General features: G+C 48.2%; 1 protein-coding gene across 1 annotated transcript; it reads right to left on the reverse strand.

Annotated features, from left to right (window-relative positions):
• Positions 1–16,089: 16,089 nt before the first annotated feature.
• On the reverse strand, positions 16,090–18,328 carry LOC143793279 (G-protein coupled receptor 151-like). Its single transcript, XM_077280122.1, has one exon. The coding sequence runs from the start codon at positions 18,171–18,173 to the stop codon at positions 17,028–17,030; it is 1,146 nt and encodes a 381-aa protein (XP_077136237.1). The 5' UTR covers positions 18,174–18,328; the 3' UTR covers positions 16,090–17,027.
• Between the last annotated feature and the right edge of the window lie 249 nt (positions 18,329–18,577).

The raw sequence follows: 18,577 nt of genomic DNA on the forward strand, positions 1-18,577 counted from the left end.
TGAGAGCCTTAATGCAGGAAAGCTTCCAGGAGCTCTCCACTGAGCAGATTATCCCCTGAACTGCTAAAAGAAACTTACACCAGTTAATAAGAAGGTGAAGTGCTTCTAATCAGTGCAGGAGTAGGAGAAATCACACCCTATGGTCTTCTGGCTTCTCTCTATCGCAGGTAAACCCGTGACAGTATCCCCTTCTACGAAGAACCTCAGAACTGGGTTTTTCAAAGTGTGCCACCTGAAAAGACCAGATCAGCCTGGCCGTATGGATGTCAGATGCTTGTACTCACATCCTCTCTTCAGGATCGTATCCCTTCCAGTGTGCCAGTTATTGAAGCGACCAACGAACTAAGCAATAATCAACGATCTTGGCTATTTGAAATTCCAAATTTCCATCCTCACTAACTGGAGATGGCGGTAGCAGTGATGGTACAGAGGACGTAACATATTTTTTTATTTTGAGTAGAGATCAATGAAACACATTATGGATCCTAAAAGTGGGTGGCAAGGTGGAATACTACGAGATTGACAACAGTCACAATCTTATAAGGACCGATGCACCTGAGATCCAGTTTCCAAGAGGGAAACCTGAACTTAATTTTGCTTGAGCCATACCAAGTCACCAACACACAAGTCCGGACCCACCAAAAGTCTCCGATCAGCCACACTCTTATATTTGAACCCATCTTCCTCAAATTATCAATAACCCCTTGCCACACAGATGTAATTGATGATGAAAACCGTTCCTCTTCAGGTAATCCAGAAGAACGATTCCTATTAAACGAGCAGACCCGAGGATGAAACCCGTATACGCAGATGTGGCGCCCCAGGGTCCTGGTCGTCCTGGTCATCACAGTAGCATTGCTTTCCTCATGGGGAGAGTGATATTACGCTTGAAGGCAAGAAGGGATAACTGTAACCAGGTACCACCAACATGCAACACATTCACACTCCAGGCCAACAGGGGGAGCTTTTGATCCTAATTGCTAGGTGACTCCCGATATACGTATAACTGGTAGTCTGTAGGGAAAGTGAGTCAGTTCCAGGAAGGTGCAGTCAGGAGACGGACTGGATCAGTCTGAGGCAGCAGAAGGTTTTACGGAGCTGTGGAGTCGCAGTGCTCCAGCCCCTGGAAAGAGACATACAGAAAGCTGAATACATTGCAGAGAGCATGCAGGAGAGCAAAGCACAGGAGAGAATACCAGGGGGAGACCAGCCCCCAGCAGGCTGCCTCCTTCTGAGGCGCAGAGACCGGTAGCCGGAACACCGAGGGTGTAAGGACCTCTAGGGCTTACATCAGAGACCGGCAGGACAGCTGAACTCCAAGTTACCTGTCCAACCTAACACTTAGGAGGCACGGTGACACCCCTCAGAGGCCCGGGTGTGCTAGAGTCCCTATAAACAGCCTCAAGCCACCAGTCATACGGGTTATGTCCTATCCTACCCGGGGGACAGAGAGAAAGATAACATCTCTGAGGACCTTTTGTGGAGCTTTAAGCCGTAAGGGACTACAACACCACGACGCCAGAGGAAGGCTTTTGATTTCCACCTGGGTAAGGGGACTCCTAACTTGCCTTCAAGCCGGCCTGACCCTGCCTGCCCTGTGATCTGGTGCTCCAGACTGCGGATGCTGAAGTCTTCAGTAAACCAAGGTAAAGAGACTGCAAACATGTGTCTTCATTGTTTACTGCACTCCTTACCATCTTCCATCTACACACCGGGAGCCCTGGGGACATTCTTTACCTGTGGGAAGTTATCCTATCTAGCTGCCATAACATCACCCCAGAGGACCTCATAAAGCAGCGTCGGTCCCCACTGACCGAATACCACAGGTGGCGTCATGAACACAAACATTATTCCCTTTAAAGACCTCTCCCTTTAACATGGGCGCCCAGGGCCACGGACTGGGTCGCAGCCACTGTGACAACCCCCTGTGAACCTCAGGACCCCGTACAGAGTACCCCACGACCCTGGCGGGCGACTTACAAAAAACAACGACTTACGAGTAGACTCATGACGATTATTTACTGCAAATTTCACTAGAGATACTGTAAGTAGGTAACACAATCCTCTTGACTCTCAGACACAAAACACCCAAGATATGTCTCCAGATTCTGGTTAACCTGTTCAGTCTGCCCATTAGACTGCGGGTGAAATGCTGAAGAGAATGACAGGTGGATCTGTTTGGGTTTGGGTACCACAGTAGTTCCGCCTTCCTCTCGGGGAGGGTAGTGCTTTGTCTGGAGACATGTGAGATTCCCTTTGGTAGGTTATCACACACACACCTTCCAAATCCAGGCCAGGAGGGGGAGCTCAAAACCCTGTTTTAGGGCAGCTTCCCTGGATAAAGATCCTGGTTTGGAGGCGGAGTTAGTTCAGTGAGTACAGACAGTCTGTGTGCAAGGACAGACAGGGACGGGGCACAGTGGAGATACAGGACTCCAGGAGGGGACTAGGAAGGCCTCCAGGGAGTCAGAGCGCAGTAGCCGGGTACCGGGAGCCCGAGGCTTTTGTGGACTATAAGACACAGCACAACCGGAGGGCATTGAATTACATGGACTTTGCCCATATTTACCTGTGGCACAGCAGCACTTGTCTCTGGACTACCCGGACGTCTAATTCACCTGTTGCCGGTGCCCTGGACTGTGGCCTGTCACCCACAAGTAAACCAGGTAAAGACTTACAACCTGTCTCCTCCATTTATTCACCAGCCTTACCATCTATGCCACACATCATAGGACCCCTGGGGACCCCGCTTCACCTATGGGAAGTGTAACATCTGGGCTGCTGCAACATCCCCCTTGGGACCCCTCTAATGCAGCGTCGGTCCCCCTATTGACCGAACTCCATAGGTGGCGTCACGACAAACTTTGAACATTTAACCCCCTTTAATGTTGATGCCCAGGGCCACGGACCGGGTCGCAGCCACCGTGACATCCCGCTTTGCGACCCGGTACCGAGTACCCCATTGCCCTGTGGGTGCATCAGAATCCCAAACGAGTGCAAAATGCCCTCAAAAACATGGAAATAAACTGCACCCCCAAGTCATAAACAATATCAGTAGGGATCCCATGTAATTTTACAATCTCGCTGATGAAAATTTGCGCCAAGGTTTTGGCGTTCGGTAAAGCGGGTAGCGCAATAAAATGTGACATTCTACTGAATCTGTCCACCACCACTAAAATTACAGTATTACCTGCCAACTCGGGTGAATCATTGATAAAATCGACCGATAAATGAGTCCAAGGTCTACTGGGAATCGCCAATGGTTGTAGAGACCCAGATGGATGAGTATGAGAGGTCTTAGAATCCTCACAGACACTGCAGGCGACCACATACTCCCAGACATCTTGATGTACCCTTGACCACCAAAACCTCTGGGTAAGAAGATCTGTGTTGGCTTTATTACCAGGAAGTCCGGCCAAGACCGAATCATGATGTTCACTAAGGATTCTCAGACCGAAATTAACAGGTACAGTTTCCCTAACGGACAGGCAGCAGGGGCGTCCCCCTATGCCTCAACAACCTCTTTCACAATATCCGTGCGTATGGACGTAATAAACACCCCCTTTTATAGTATAGGAACCGGTTCACAATTATCTCCACCCCCAGGAAAACAAAGAGATAAAGCATCCGCCTTAATGTTCTTGTTCCCCAACCTAGAGGTGACAAAGAAGTTAAACCTGGAGAAGAACAATGCCCATCTTATCTGTCGAGGAGTTAGACATGTCGCAAACTCTAGATATAGAAGATTCTTATGATCCATGATTAACATATCTGGATGAACTGCCCCCTCCAAAAAATGATACCACTCTTCAAAGACTCACTTGACTGCAAAGAGTTCCTTGCTACCGATGTCATAATTTCTCTCTGCCGATTACAGGTTTTTTTTTTTAGAAAAGTATCCACATGGACGCTATCACGAATCCGAGGGAGGATACCTTTATCATCCCCACTGCTCACACCAATTTGTTATGAATCGGGCTTGTTTGGTTGCCCCTGGTTCCTTTCTGAAGGGGATTTATCTATATCCCACTTCCCAGATCTAGTTTGGAACTTGCAGCTCTCTGGCGCCCCCCTTACCCTCAGGTCAGACAAGGTACTGCACCTAGGATAATTAGTCGCCAGAAAGGCTGCCTTACTTTGTAATGGCTAATGGGCACGCTGCAGCGAGGGCGATATAACTACTCCCACTCAGGCAGGCACAATAATTGTCAATGCTGTCCGTCGCTACAAAGTCTCCCAAACGCACAGGACAAATCCACTGCCACCAACTCTGATTCCTTAATTAATAACGGGTCTGGAGACAACCCAAATTAGTAGCGTAATTCACTTCAGAGGACGTGACAGTACGTTATAGAGCAAGGAGAAACTAAGCTAGTAATTTTATATATTTTACTCCAAAAAGGTAGGCAGTATTTACAGACGTATAAAAAGATATATTATGAAAGTTGACAAGTATCATATGTACAGTACAATTACAAATAAAATGGGATTAAAGTTGAAAAACACTTACAGTTTGTTATGTCATTTCACCTCATGGCAGACCATGCACTGTGGGGGATGGGCATACATCCAGATGCATTACAGATCTGTATCGCAGCTAGACCCAGGACAAAAGACTAGTGATGACTGATGTCTCACTCACTTATCTCCGTGCCCAAAACCAAGGCACTCCCCCTGTGGTGACCTCACTCAGAGGTTGAATGCTCCCCTTTCTTAGAGTTATGACAAGCCATTTCTATATATAACTCGTTGTATGAACCTCATAGAAGAATGCCACAATGATCATGATGCTCACCACATCATGGGGGTTCTTTTAAGTATAAATATGGCATAGATATATCACCTGCTTATGGAGAAATCTGTTCCTTGAATTTGATTGGGCTTAGATCCTAGCGATTTTAGTGAGTTATAGATTTCTCAGTGGACATTCGGAATATGTAACCCTTATATCTCTATCCCTGATTGGTGCCATTACACATAACTTTTCAAAAACAAAAGAGTCCCATGTGGTTTGGAAGTTGCTGTACCAGTTATAGCTGGTATCAGGCGGGAGGGAGGATGAGAGGTTTAGTCAGAGGACTGGCTTTCCCAGCACAAAGCCATAAACATTTCTCAGTGAAGCTGGCATGCTGGTCTCACATTACAGCTACATAGCAGGGGGAGGGATAAAGAGTGGCTTAGAATTCCAGCCTTGTGCTGGCAGGCAGAGGAAACTGCAGCTGAGAGCTCTGTATGTGTAATTCAAGTAATCAGAACTTCCTATTTCCTGGCAGACGCCATTCATCAGGAGACACACCCTGTGACAATGCAACCCCCACTTCAGATGCGTTAACTTCTACAGTAATAGACTGAGTGACGTCAGGGTGTATGAGAATTGGCGCAGATTTAAAATACTCCTTCAAGGTATCAAATGCCTCCCTGGCTGGACTGGACCACTTGGAAAAGTCTGTCCCTTTCCTGGTCATATCCGTCAGAGGTTCGGCCACTACTGAAAATTTTTTGATGAACTTACGGTAGTAATTGGTGAAACCCAAAACATTTGTAATGCCTTCAAATACTCAGGACAATCTGAAGCCAACACTGCCTGGACTTTTTCTAGATCCATGTGAAAACTGGTAAATAATAACACATCCTAGAAAAGGGATCTCTTCAACCGAGAACATACATTTCTTTGGTTTGACAAATAATTTGTCTCTGAGTATCTGTAAGACTTGCCTGACATGTACCTGATGTGACTCAAGGTCAGATGAATGAATTAATATGTCATCAAGATAGATTACCACAAATCTACCTACCAAGTGACTAAAGATGTCATTTACAAAGTGCTGAAAGACGGAGGGAGCATTCGTCAACCCAAATGGCATCACAAGGTTCTCAAAGTGTCCCTCAGGCGTATTGAAAGCTGTCTTCCACTCATACCCTTCTTTAATACAAATGAGATGATACGCCCCCATGAGATCCAGATCAGAAAACTATTTTGCTCCTACAATCTGATGAAAGAGATCTGGTTTGAGAGGGAGCAGATAGGGATCCTGGATCGTGATCTGATTGAGTTTGCGGAAGTCTAGGCAGGGGTGTAACCTCCCCCATCTTTCTTCTTTACAAAGAAAAACCATGCAGCAATGGGGGTGAGGATGGCCTGATATGACCCTTTGCCAAACTTTCCACGATATAGTCCTTCATGGCCTGCCTCTGGATCAGAGATTTTATATAGTCTGCTCATTGGCAGCTTTGCACCAGGGAACAAGATTTACGGCACAATTATAAGGATGATGGGGAGGAAGTTCTTGGCACCCCTGCTCTGAGAACACATCCCCAAAATCAGATAGGTATTTATGCACCGACTGGGTAGCCACCATTTTAAGCCGGATGCCCAAGCAGTGTCCTTGACAATGCTTGCTCCACTTTACCACCTCCTGAGACTGCCAATGTACCACAGGGTTGTGCAGAGTGAGCCTAGGAAGTCTAAGAACCACAGGAGAGGGCAAACCCTCTAGCGCATAACAGTCAATACCTTCTGTGTGCATGGCCCCTACCTGTAGATGTGACCCTTGGATAACTTGAGTAAAATACCCTGTCTCAAGGGTATGGAGTCGATGGCGATTATGGGTATAGGTCTGGACAGTGTATGTGGATAGAGGCCTCGGACCTGGACGAACCTAGCATCGATCAAGCTAAATCCCCACGCCACTGTCCAGAAAGGCAGAAACAACCACCTTATTTTTCCCTAGATGGATTTCAGCAGGCAGAAAAAATCATGTCCTACCAACGGAGGGGATTTGGACAGTCGGTTGCTAATCTCCCCCCAAACCAGGCTTCTTAAGTTTCCGGCGGCTGTTTACCGTGAGATAGGGAAGGACATGTGCTCACGAAATGGCCCTTTCTACCACAGTAAAAACATACTCCCCCTTGGCGCCTTGGTGCCAAGCAACAGACTGCTTTCCAGAATGAGTTGCCCCACCCAACTGCATGGGTTTCTCCGATGACTCAGACCAGGTTTCCCTTGGCCCCAGATCTCCCGCACATTGGGGTGTCTCTTTATGTTTCTTGTGAAGACGGCGATCCACCTGGTTAGCCACAGACAAGGCCGCCTCAAGGGAAACTCCAGTCTCATATAGGGCTAAGGCATCCTTCACACTTACTGATAGCCCTTCACAGAACTTGCTACGGAGCACGGGGTCATTCCACTTGGCATCATGGACCACCTCCGAATCTTGGGGCAATACTCCTCTGCCGGCTGCCGAAGCTTACGTAGTGTGGACTCAGCCAGGGAGACGCGATCGAGGTCGTCATAGATATCCCAACCCGTTGCTCCTTGGTAACCTGAAGTATAGTTTACAGGCCTCCCTGAGAATAACAAGTTTATCACATACCCCAGAGGACCTGTCAGGCAAAGCGATGTTGGGCTCTACTAAGGGTTGCCTGGGAGTCATGGTCCCCAAACCTTATGTGTTAGGGTGCTGCAAAACCTCAGAGCATAGATCTGCCACCTCCAAGCTGAGCTGCTGCAGATGCCCTGTCAGAGCAGTGATAGGATCCATAATCGTTTTGGTCAGAGCTAATGTTACGATTGTTGTTGGGTGTCCCGGGACCGGGATATCCTTCTGTCACGATAATGCCAAAAATGCCATATTATATTGTGAGTTTAGTTTCAGAAGTACATGGCTTTCTACATACACACAATGCAGCTGCGACCCCCCTTCCCCCCCCTCTGTATTCCTCCACCCAAAGGCAAAGCCTAGCGCAGCAACACTGGGTAACTTGAAACTAGTGTGTGAGCAGGGTGTGGCTTTAAACTGCAGGTGACCAATCCTGCAAAGCCACCCGTTGTCCCTCCCCTCTCACTCAGGAATGCCTTTGTCTGAGACTTTGGAAAAACGTAAATAACTATCAGATCAGTGCATATCATTAACCAGCCCTTTAGTAATGTCACAAGCTCAGAAGTATAAGTCACTATACTCTTAGCCCAGCTTGGCAAAGCTTTTCCATGCATCTGGATGTATTTATCCTCCTAAGCCACAGGCCAGCCAAGATGATACCATGACATAACCTGTAAGTGTGCTCTTTTCAACGTTAATCCTATTTTATTTTGTAATCTGTAATGTATATACGAATTGTCTCCTTTCTAATATCTTTTTATACTTTGTAAACACTGCTTAATTTTTCATGGAGTAAAATATTTAATTGCTAGCTTGTCTCTTCTGCTCTATAACAAACTGTGTCCTCTGAAGTGAATTGCGCTACTGATTTGGAAAGGCTCTGATCCCGTTAATCGGAGCTGGTGGCAGCATACTTTGTGTGATTGGGAATCTTTGCAGCAACGGCGGCGTTGATAATTATTGTTCCCGCCTGTGTGGGAGTAGTTATATTGTCCTCGCTGCAGTGTGCCCAATAGCCAGTACACAGCAGGCAGCCTTTCTGGCGACTAATTACCCTAGGTGCAGTACCTAGTATGACCTGAGGGTAAGGGGGCGCCAGAGAGCTACAAATTCCAAACCGGAAGTGGGATATAGATAAATCCCCTTCAGAAGGAACCAGTGGCGACCAAAAAACCCCAGTTCATGACAAATTGGTGTGAGCGGTGGGGATGATAAAGATAACCTCCCCGGGATCCCTGACATACTGCTGGGATCCGTGACATAATGTTGGCAGCACGGTGTGAACCGTGACATATTGGTGACAGAGCGGTGGGATAATAGAGCATTAGTGATCTGGTTTGAGCAATCATTCCGCTCACTAAAAACTTGCAAAGTTCTTGCGAAGACTCTGCGCAAATAAGTTTGGAGAGCAAGCTCAGTGTTTACTAGTCCTGAGACAATTGTGTGTACTGGTAATTACCCCCTATCCCTTTCTCTTCGTTTTTCTAACCTATCTTTTATTTGGCAATGTTTGCCGCAAAAGGAGAAGCCTGGTACGCCCAGCAGAAGAAGGACACTCTTGTTGGAGTATGCATGTATCATGGCCTGGACACCCATGGCAAATCCAAGGCTCAAATGGTCACTGAACTGGTGCAATTTGAAGCAGACAAAGCCTGGCCCAGGAGACGCAGAAGCCAGCACTAGCGCCGAGGTCCAACCGCTGAAAGGCGGCCCTACTTGCAACCAGGGGAGCGCGGACCTCCACCTGCAGCTGGCTCTGCAATAATGCTCCGCAGATGACACAGAGAGATGTTTGCGGCTGGTCCTGCAATTCGAAGAGGCCCAGCGGGAAGCGGAGAGAGCCCAGTAGGAGCTGAGAGAGCCAAGCAGCAAGCGGAGTGGGAGCACCAGCTGCAGTTAGCCCGACTCCAAATGCAGGGGTCGTCCCAGTCCAGCCATGAGCCCAGCGGCGCTCAGATTCCAAAACCCCGGCCAGAGCACTTTCCTGTGATGGAAAAGGACGGGGACTTGGACACTTTTCTGCAGGCCTTTGAGAAAGCCTGCAGACAGTATCGGCTGCCTGGGGACCAATGGGCCCGATACCTGACCCCAGGGCTAAAAGGCAAAGCTCTGGAGGCGTTTGCTTCTCTTCCGCCAGACCAAGATGACGACTATGAGGCCATCAAGCAGGCCCTGATAACCAAGTACCAGCTTACACCTGAGGTTTGACTAAAAGCTCTCTTTCTGTGGAGGGTTAGTGGCCCTGCTGTGATTAAAAACACAATTGTATATGAGAAATGCCTTATCGTGGCTACAAGGTACACATAGATTGGCCAATTTATGCTAAAAACTTTCTCAATTTTTCATATTTCTAGTGCAGTAATGCAATTCATTTTTCATGTTTGCAGGTTTTGTCGCTACAGTGTGCTGCCTTATTTGCTTGACTATATAAGAGTTGGTGACTCTAGCTAGGTTCAGCACCTGTTCACACTTAGTCTATGTTTGGATGTGACGGTCAGTTTTTTTTCATACCCCAGAATGAAGACATCAGACCAAACTGAATAACTAAAGACCCCAAGTTATATCCCAAAATAAAGACATCAGACCAAGCTGAATAACTAAAGACCCCAAGTTATATCCCAAAATAAAGACATCAGACCAAACTGAATAACTAAAGACCCCAAGTTATATCCCAAAATAAAGACATCAGACCAAGCTGAATAACTAAAGACCCCAAGTTATATCCCAAAATAAAGACATCAGACCAAACTGAATAACTAAAGACCCCAGGCCAGACTTTCTAAAGACACAAAATCAGACCTCAGAATTACTTTAGACTCCATATATGACCCCGGAATAACAACCATCCTCTTATAATACAGACCTTAGAATCCTAAACACAGGGACCAGACCAAACCCCTAAACAAATAAAGATGCAGACGAGACTCCAGCACTAAATACAGACTACAATCCAGAACTAATTTACTATAGACTATAGATAAGAGCCCCAAATACAGACTATGTCACGCTGTGACGGTCTTTGGTAAGAAAGGGGGGCCTCAAACTGTCCCCGGAACTGGGACCCTAACTATCCCTGTCCCAGGGGGTACTCTTGAAGGTAGAGAGGCCCGAGTCTCCGACCTTACTAAGCACCTGTTAAACCCTGATCTGTTATCTCCCCCACCCCATGAGGCCTGCAACACAAATGTAAGGTAAACAAGACACAAAGACAAAACAGGGATAACAGAAAGTAACAAAGCCACAAACACTTACCAAAGGTAACAAGGTATTTAGGGAAGGATAGGAATGTACCAACCAAATGGGAAAGCATACAACCCAAAACCGCACACAACAATCTCCAGTAGCAACAACAATCTCCAATTCAGCACAACGTCTCCAGGGAGTTGGAAAGAAGAGTTTTCACTGGTGAGGAAGAGAAGGTCTGCCCTGGTTTTATAGGGAGAGGTAATGACCAGATCAGAAGCAGATCTGATAAATGGATAAATCAGATAAATGGAGTTGCTAGTTTCTGACCGCATAGAAAGGGTTGTTAACCTCTTCAGCTTCAAAGAAAACCAAAACCATTTAATATGGGACACAAACACACAGAATAAATGGAAGATCTGAGATTCACAATACGTAGTGATCTTCTAATCCCAGGTCTTCCAGGAGGACCCAGACCAGACCCCTAAATAAATACAGACCTCAGACCAGACTCTGCGAAGACCTATTCCTTTTCCTTCAGTCTGGAATTTATGAGCGAAGAGACTGCAGGACGCGGGACAGATGAGTATTTAGTCAGGACACGAAGCCCACGAGTTCTCCAATATTTCTGGAAAAGATCTACCAGACATTCTGCGAGAGATGGAGAGTAGAGTATGACTTGGAGACCTGGGGTCTTATTCCAAAGACCAAGAAACTACACAAATACATACCAAGACTAAACCCCTGAATAACTAAAAACCCTAGGCCAGACTCCTGAATAAAGCAATGGGGCTGCCCGTCATGAGGATGACGAAACCTCCCTGCAGAAGGAATGGACATGAGACCTGACAGCAATTCCCCCTCCCCCTGCACGGAAGGTGGCGGCAGACAATACAGCTCCTGAACCCACCATACTGATAGGATTGCCTAGCCCCTTGGCCCCTTCTTCAGGACTTGGCCTTCAGTGTGGACTTTGTAGTATCAGCAGAATGACAACAGGTGGCAGAAGACTGGAGACAATTCTCATAATCCTTCACACTGCGCTTTGTCCATGGTCTGGCTGTGTAGTAAATTCTACAGTGTCCTGAGCTTCATGTCGTGCCATTGTGTCAGAATTTAACAATCAGTGCATATTGTACGTCGTCTATGTACCCTCCATTGTATCATATCCTGATAATATCATAATCTCAGGATTTACCCAGCAATCTCATAATTACATGGCATCCAGAGACTCGGATAATCTCCAGCATTCACAACATACTTAGAAGCAAAAAGCAATTCCAGCAAGCATAGAGCAGCGTGCACATGGGGAAGGCAGTGTGCGAGGCCCCGGGGTCTAATGAGCAGAGAAGTATGGGACATTGTCTCATTATTCACACTCCAAGGTTTACACAAAGGACCAAACCTTGGACCAAAGTACATTTCACATAGAGGTCACATCAATACTTGTGCAACTGACAGGTATGATCCTCTGTCCTCTCCCCATCCTCCAGACTCCTCTGTCCTCCTCCCACCTTCCTCTGTCTTCCACCTCCTCCCTCCACCTTCCTCTGTCCTTCACCTCCCTCCAGACTCCTCTGTCCTCCACCTACTCTCTCCTGACTCCTCTGTCCTCCACCTACTCCCTCCACCTTCCTCTGTCCTCCACCTACTTTCTCCAGACTCCTGTTCCCCACCTACTCCCTGCACCTTCCTCCACCTCCCTCCAGACTCCTCTGTACACTACCTACTCTCTCCACCCTCCTCTGTCCTCCACCTCCCTCCAGACTCCTCTGTTCTCCAACTATTCTCTCAGGAATCTACTGTCCTCCACCTACTCTCTCCAGACTCCTCTGTCCTTCACCTCCCTCCAGACTCCTCTGTCCTCCACCTACTCTCTCCAGATTCTTCTGTCCTCCACCTCCTCCTTCCAGACTACTCTGTCCTCCACCTCCTCCCTCCAGACTCCTCTGTCTTCCACCTCCTCCTTCCAGACTACTCTGTACTCTACATACTCTCTCCACCTTCCTCTGTCCTCCACCTCACTCCAGACTTCTGTTTTCCACCTACTCTCTCAGGATTCTACTGTCCTCCACCTACTCTCTCCAGACTCCTCTATCCTTCACCTCCCTCCAGACTCCTCTATCCTCCACCTACTTTCCCCAGACTCCTCTGTCCTCCACCTACTCTCTCCAGACTCTTCTGTCCTCCACCTCCTCCTTCCAGAATACTCTGTCCTCCACCTCCAGACTACTGTCCTTCTCTTTCCCCTTAAGACAAGACTAAATTCTCCAGATTCCTTCTTGGTCCTCCCTCCTCCTCTGTCCTCCACCTCCCTCCAGACTCCTCTGCCCTTCCTCTTCCAGACTCCTCCTGTTTCCAGACTCCTCTATCATCCCTCCTCAAGACTCCTGTCCTCCTCTTCCATACTCATCTTCTTTCCAGACTCATCTGTCCTCCCACATTCTCCAGACTCCTCCACATTCCCCGTCCTCCTTCTCCCTCTCCAGACTCCTCTGTCCTCCTCCTCACCCTCCAGACTCCGGTCCTTCACCTCGCTCTCCATACTCTTCTATCCTCCACCTCCCTCCAGACTCCTCTATCTTCCAGCTCCCCCAAAACACCTTGTCCTCCTCCTCCCTCTACTCTTCCTGCCTCCATACTCCTCTTCCTTCTTCGTCCAGACTCCTCTGTCCCCTTATCTCGTAAGACAACACTCAATGCTCCAGATTCCTTCTCGGTTTTCCCTCCTCCTCTGTCCTCCAAACATTTCTCAACCCTCTGGACTCCTTCTCTGTTTTCCCTCCTCCAGACTCCTTTTTCCCCTCCAGACCCCCTGCTGCCCTCCTCCAGACCCTCTACTAGATGCTTATCTCCTGGGAAGCATGAAGGAATGGACCTGAGAGGCTGGATCTTGCCATCCCCAACATTATCTACATTATCAATCATTGTGCATTAGGGCCATAAAACTAGAGAAATTGGTCAGAGACAATTTGCCTTTACATTCCTGTACAACATCTCCTGTACCAGCTATGAAATCAGAACCTAGATTTGGGGAATGTCTGGGATCCAGTGGATCTCTGAGGTTCTTTAGAGACAATTGTGTCTGCCAGGTCAGCTTTGAAAGATTTTATCTCCCGGTTCATTATAAAAGGAAAGGAGAACAGAGGTGAAGGGAGGAAATTAGAAGAGAAAAGTAGAGAAAGAAAGCATAGGAGAGAAGAAATAAGAGAAGAGAGGAGAGAAAAGGAGAGAGAATAGGAACAGTAGAATAGGAGAGAAAGGAAGAGGGTAGGAGAGTAGTGAGAAGAGGAAAATGGGGTCAATAAGAGAACAAGAAAATAGAGGAGAACTAAGGATTAGAGAAGAAAGGAGCAAAAAGAAGAATGGCAAAGAAGAAGAAGAGAGGCAAAGAAGTAGAGGCGAAGAAGAAGAGAGACAAAGAATAAGAGAGGCGCACAAGAAGAAGAGAGGCAAAAAAGAATAGGTGAAGAAGAGAGGCAAAGAATAAGAGAGGTGAACAAGAAGAACAGAGGCAAAGAAGAAGAAGCAGAGAGGCAAAGAAGAAGAAAAAACCCAAAGAAGAAGAAGAAAAAAAAGAAGAGATGCAAAGAAGAAGAGGCAAAGAAGAAGAAAAGGGGCAAATAAGAAAAAGAGAAGCAAAGAAGAAGAAAAAGAGGAAAAGAAGAAGACGAAGAAGAGGAGAGGCTAAGAAGAAGAAGAGAGGCTAAGAAGAAGAAGAGAGGCAAAGAAGAAGAAGAGACCCAAAGAAGAAGAAGAAAAAGAGATGCAAAGGAGAAGGGGCAAAGAAGAAGAAGAAAAAGAAGAGATGCAAAGAAGAAGAGGAGAAGCAAAGAAGAAGAAGAAAAAGAAGAGATGCAAAGAAGAAGAGGCAAAGAAGAAGAAGAGGAGAGGCAAAGAAGAAGAAGAGAAAAAGAGAGGCAAAGAAGAAGAGAGGCGAAGAAGAAGAGAGGCAAAGAAGAAGAAGGGAAGCAAAGAAGAAGAGAGGCGAAGAAAAAAAGAGAAAAAAGAAGGAGAGGCAAGGAAGAAGAGAGGCAAAGAAGAAGAGAAGAAGAGAGGCAAATAAGAAGAGAAGCAAAGAAGAAGAAGAGAGACAAAGAAGAAGAAGAGACCCAAAGAAGAAGAAAAAGAAGAAGAAAAAGAAGAGATGCAAAGAAGAAGAGGCAAAGAAGAAAAAGAAGAGATGCAAAGAAGAAGAGAAGCGAAGAAGAAGAAGAAGAAGAAGAAGAAGAGGAGAGGCAAAGAAGAAGAGAAGAGAAGAAGAAGAAGAAGAAGAAGAAGAAGAAGAAGGGAGGCAATGAAGAAGAGAGGCAAAAAAGAAGGGAGGCGAAGAAGAAGAGAGACAAAAACGAAGAAGAGAGACAAAAAAGAAGAGAGGAAAAGAAGAAGAAGAAGAAGAAGAAGAAAAGGAGAGGCAAAGAAGAGAGGCAAACAAGAATGAGAGAGGCCAACAAGAAGAAGAGAGGCAAAGAAGAAAAATAGAGGCAAAGAAGAAGAAAGGCGAACAAGAAGAAGAAGAGAGGCAAACAAGAAAAGGCAAAGAAGAAGAAGAAAAAGAAGAGGAGGAGGAGAAGAAGAACTAGAGAAGAGAGCAATAGAAGCAAATATGAAAAATAAGAGCAAATAAGTGAGAATAAAGGAGAGCAACAAATAAAAAAGAAAGAGTGGCAAAGAAATTCCTGGTAGAATAGAAGAGTTGAGTAAAAGGAGCAGAACATAAATGAGAAAAGAAAAAGAAGAAAAGTAAATAAGAGGTGAAGAGAACACGGGGTACATGGGAAAAGAAGAAGAGAAGAAAAAAAGAGAGGAGAAGAAGACAGAAGAAGAGATGACAAATAGAGAAAAGTGAAAGAGAAAGTAGCGTAGAGGAGAAGAGGCCGGGAGGATGAGAGAAAAGGAGAGAGAGGAGAGAAGGAAGAACAAGTGAGGAGAGGAAATGAAACCGAGTGAAGGAGAACTGCAGAGAAAGAGACATGAAAATAAGAGGGAGGAAGAGCAAAGGAGAGAAGCCGTGTAATAGAGAGGGACGGAAAGTAAAAGTGAATAGAGAAAAGCAGAGAAGAGAAGAAAACAGGGCAGGCCAAGAGACCGCATAAGAGAAGAATAGAGGAAAAGCGGGAAAAGAAGAAAAGGGTAAGAGCCAAGGTGAAGAGAGGAGAAAAGCATTAAAGAAGGAACACAGAAAAGACAAAAGACTAGAGAGGAGGAGAGGAAAAAAGAGAGAACAGGGGACAATTTCAGAGAGAAGAACAGAGAGGACAGCAGAGAGCAGAAGTGATGGGTGAACAGAAGAGGATGGTGGCAGGGACATGACAAGAGAGGTGAGGCCGGGTCCTCTGGGGGGCGCTGCAGACAGATGATGTTACATATCCAGTTGTTACAGATTAATCACAATACACAGATGAGAATATTCCCCCCGACAGCAGGGAAAGAAAATACCCCAGAGACTCTCTGCGGAGCCTCCCACACAGCTCTCAGCTCACTACACATCCCAGCATGGACCAGCCCCAGTGCACAGATACAATCACAGGAGTCACCAGCTCAAAGACTTTATTAAAGAAACAGCTCCTTCCCATGAAACCTTTCTCTGTCCCCCACTCCCCGATAAATCTACATAATACAGAAGAGGGAGGATAAAGGAGGCCTCCAACCCAGAGCAGCTACACAAGGGGCACAGCACATCACGAGATACTGTGTAACAGTACAAGAACATTACACACTGACAGTACCAGGGCCAGCACCCACCAGACATCTCCTGCAGACCCAGGACCACCTGAGGATCTCCAGGAGAGCACCAAGGCCACCACCCACCAGACATCTCCTACAGACCCAGGACCACCTGAGGATCTCCAGGAGAGCACCAGGGCCAGCACCCACCAGATATCTCCGGCAGAACCAGGACCACCAAAGGATCTCTAGGAGAGCACCAGGGCCAGCACCCACCAGACATCTCCTGCAAACCCAGGACCACCTGAGGATCTCCAGGAGAGCACCAGGGCCAGCACCCACCAGATATCTCCGGCGGAACCAGGACCACCAAAGGATCTCTAGGAGAGCACCAGGGCCAGCACCCACCAGATATCTCCTGCGAAACCAGGACCACCTAAGGATCTCCAGGAGAGCACCAGGGCCAGCACCCACTCAGACATTTCCTGTGGACCTAGGAACACCAGAAGATCACCAGAAGCACTAGGGCGAGCACCCACTCAGACATCTCCTGTGGACCCAGGACCCCTTGAAATTCTTCAGGAGCTGTAGAATGACAAATGCCAGAATGACCAAATACTCATTTGGTCACATCCAGCTCTACAGCTTCCAGGCACAGCCCTGCAGACAGACCCTTCTGAAGGGTGACCCTCCTCCTGTCTCTGCACACCCAACATAAGTCATCCAGCAGACCCTAAATGTCAAGAGACCTGGTCCTTGGCCTCCACACCACATTCACACAAGTCCTGGGCTGAAGGTTTAGGGTTTCTCCTGGTGCTCCCAGGGCATTGGGTCATTCTCCTCTCCAGCTGTGGTATTCCTGCGATCTTGCCAGAAGTGTTCCACATCGGGAAGGATTTTCTCGTCCTTGTTTTTGGAGTCTTGAGAAGCTCGGAGTGCAGAGGTGGAGTGTAGGTCCTGCAGGGACTGGACAGTGTTGGTCCCCATGTCTGAGCCATTCTCTGCTCTGGACACACCGGAGCCATCGCATTGTGTGCACGCTGTCCACAGGTTCTTCAGTCCTTCCCTGAACTCATCGGACACGGCCAGAAATACTGCAGGGTTAATGGTGCAGTTCAAGAAGAGAATCATCTGGGCCACGGCCATGAGGGCACTGGGGGGCTGCAGGAGGCCAGAGGCACTGTGCCGGGACCATATCCACACAATCCACTCAGGAAGCCACATGGCATCAAAAGCCAAGCTCACGCTCATGAGCATGGAGGTGGTCCTGCGGCTAACGGCGCGGGGGTCGGGCATCCTGATCCTGCGCTCCCGCCTCCGCAGAGCCCTGATGTAGCAGCAGAAGGAGAAGACCATGGGCAGCACGTATGCCAGCAGCGGGTACAGCTTGCTGAAAGCATCCATGAAGCTGGAGGCATCGTCCGGGACGTGAAAGCCGCAGGTAATGGTGCCCCGGTCTACGGAGAGCTGTGCGTACAGCAGGAGTGGCAGTGGCAGCAGGAGAGACCCTGCCCACGAGGAGAGCAGCAGCGCCGCTACCTGTCCACAGCCGCAGGGGAGGAGCCGTGGAGGCGTCAGCACATGCTGGCAACGGACATAGGCGATGGCTGCCAGGGTGAAGCTCTTTGCTGCCAGGCAGCTGTGCAGGAACCACTCCGCCGTCTTACAGAGGAAGCCCCCGAAGAGCCAGGACTGCTGCGCATATGTGGCGATCTGCAGGGGCAGGCAGAGGAGGGCGAGCAGCAAGTCTGCGCCCCCCACATGGACCACCAGGCAGTTCATCACTGACCACCTGCCCTTCCTGCAGTCCTGGAGCAGGATGGTGGTCAGCAGCAGGTTCCCGACCACCGCGGCCAGGCAGACAAGGGTCAGAAGCGACGGCAGCACCACTGTCACCAATGGCCCGACCGTGGGCTCCTCTAGGGACCACCGGGACACGTTCATGGTCCTGAGGAGGCAGAAGTCCAGGGGCTCACAGCTGCCAGCCAGGCATCCCAGCCGGAGGAAGGCACAGGGTGCGACAAGTGCGTGCGACAAGAGGACGAGCAACAACTGAGTGCGACAAGTGCAGGAGCGACAAGTGCAGGACCCCCAGGATGAGGACCCTCCACCTGCAGGGACAGGGTGCAGTCTGCAGCCGCTGTCACAAGGTGCTGAAGTCTAAATCCGAGCCATGCAGGGCGGCACAGTTGAGGATGGAGGGTCCCTCCTCCTCCTCCTTATTCTTCTCCTCCTCCTCCTCAGTGTCGCTGCTGCTTTGCTCCCACCTGCAGACAGAACTTCATCTTGGAGGCTCCTACCATTTCTCTGGGGGTCTCCGCACATATGGGGGTCTCAGCACCTCACCC

Source organism: Ranitomeya variabilis, chromosome 1 (genome assembly GCF_051348905.1).
Source record: "Ranitomeya variabilis isolate aRanVar5 chromosome 1, aRanVar5.hap1, whole genome shotgun sequence".
Classification (NCBI taxonomy): domain Eukaryota; kingdom Metazoa; phylum Chordata; class Amphibia; order Anura; family Dendrobatidae; genus Ranitomeya; species Ranitomeya variabilis.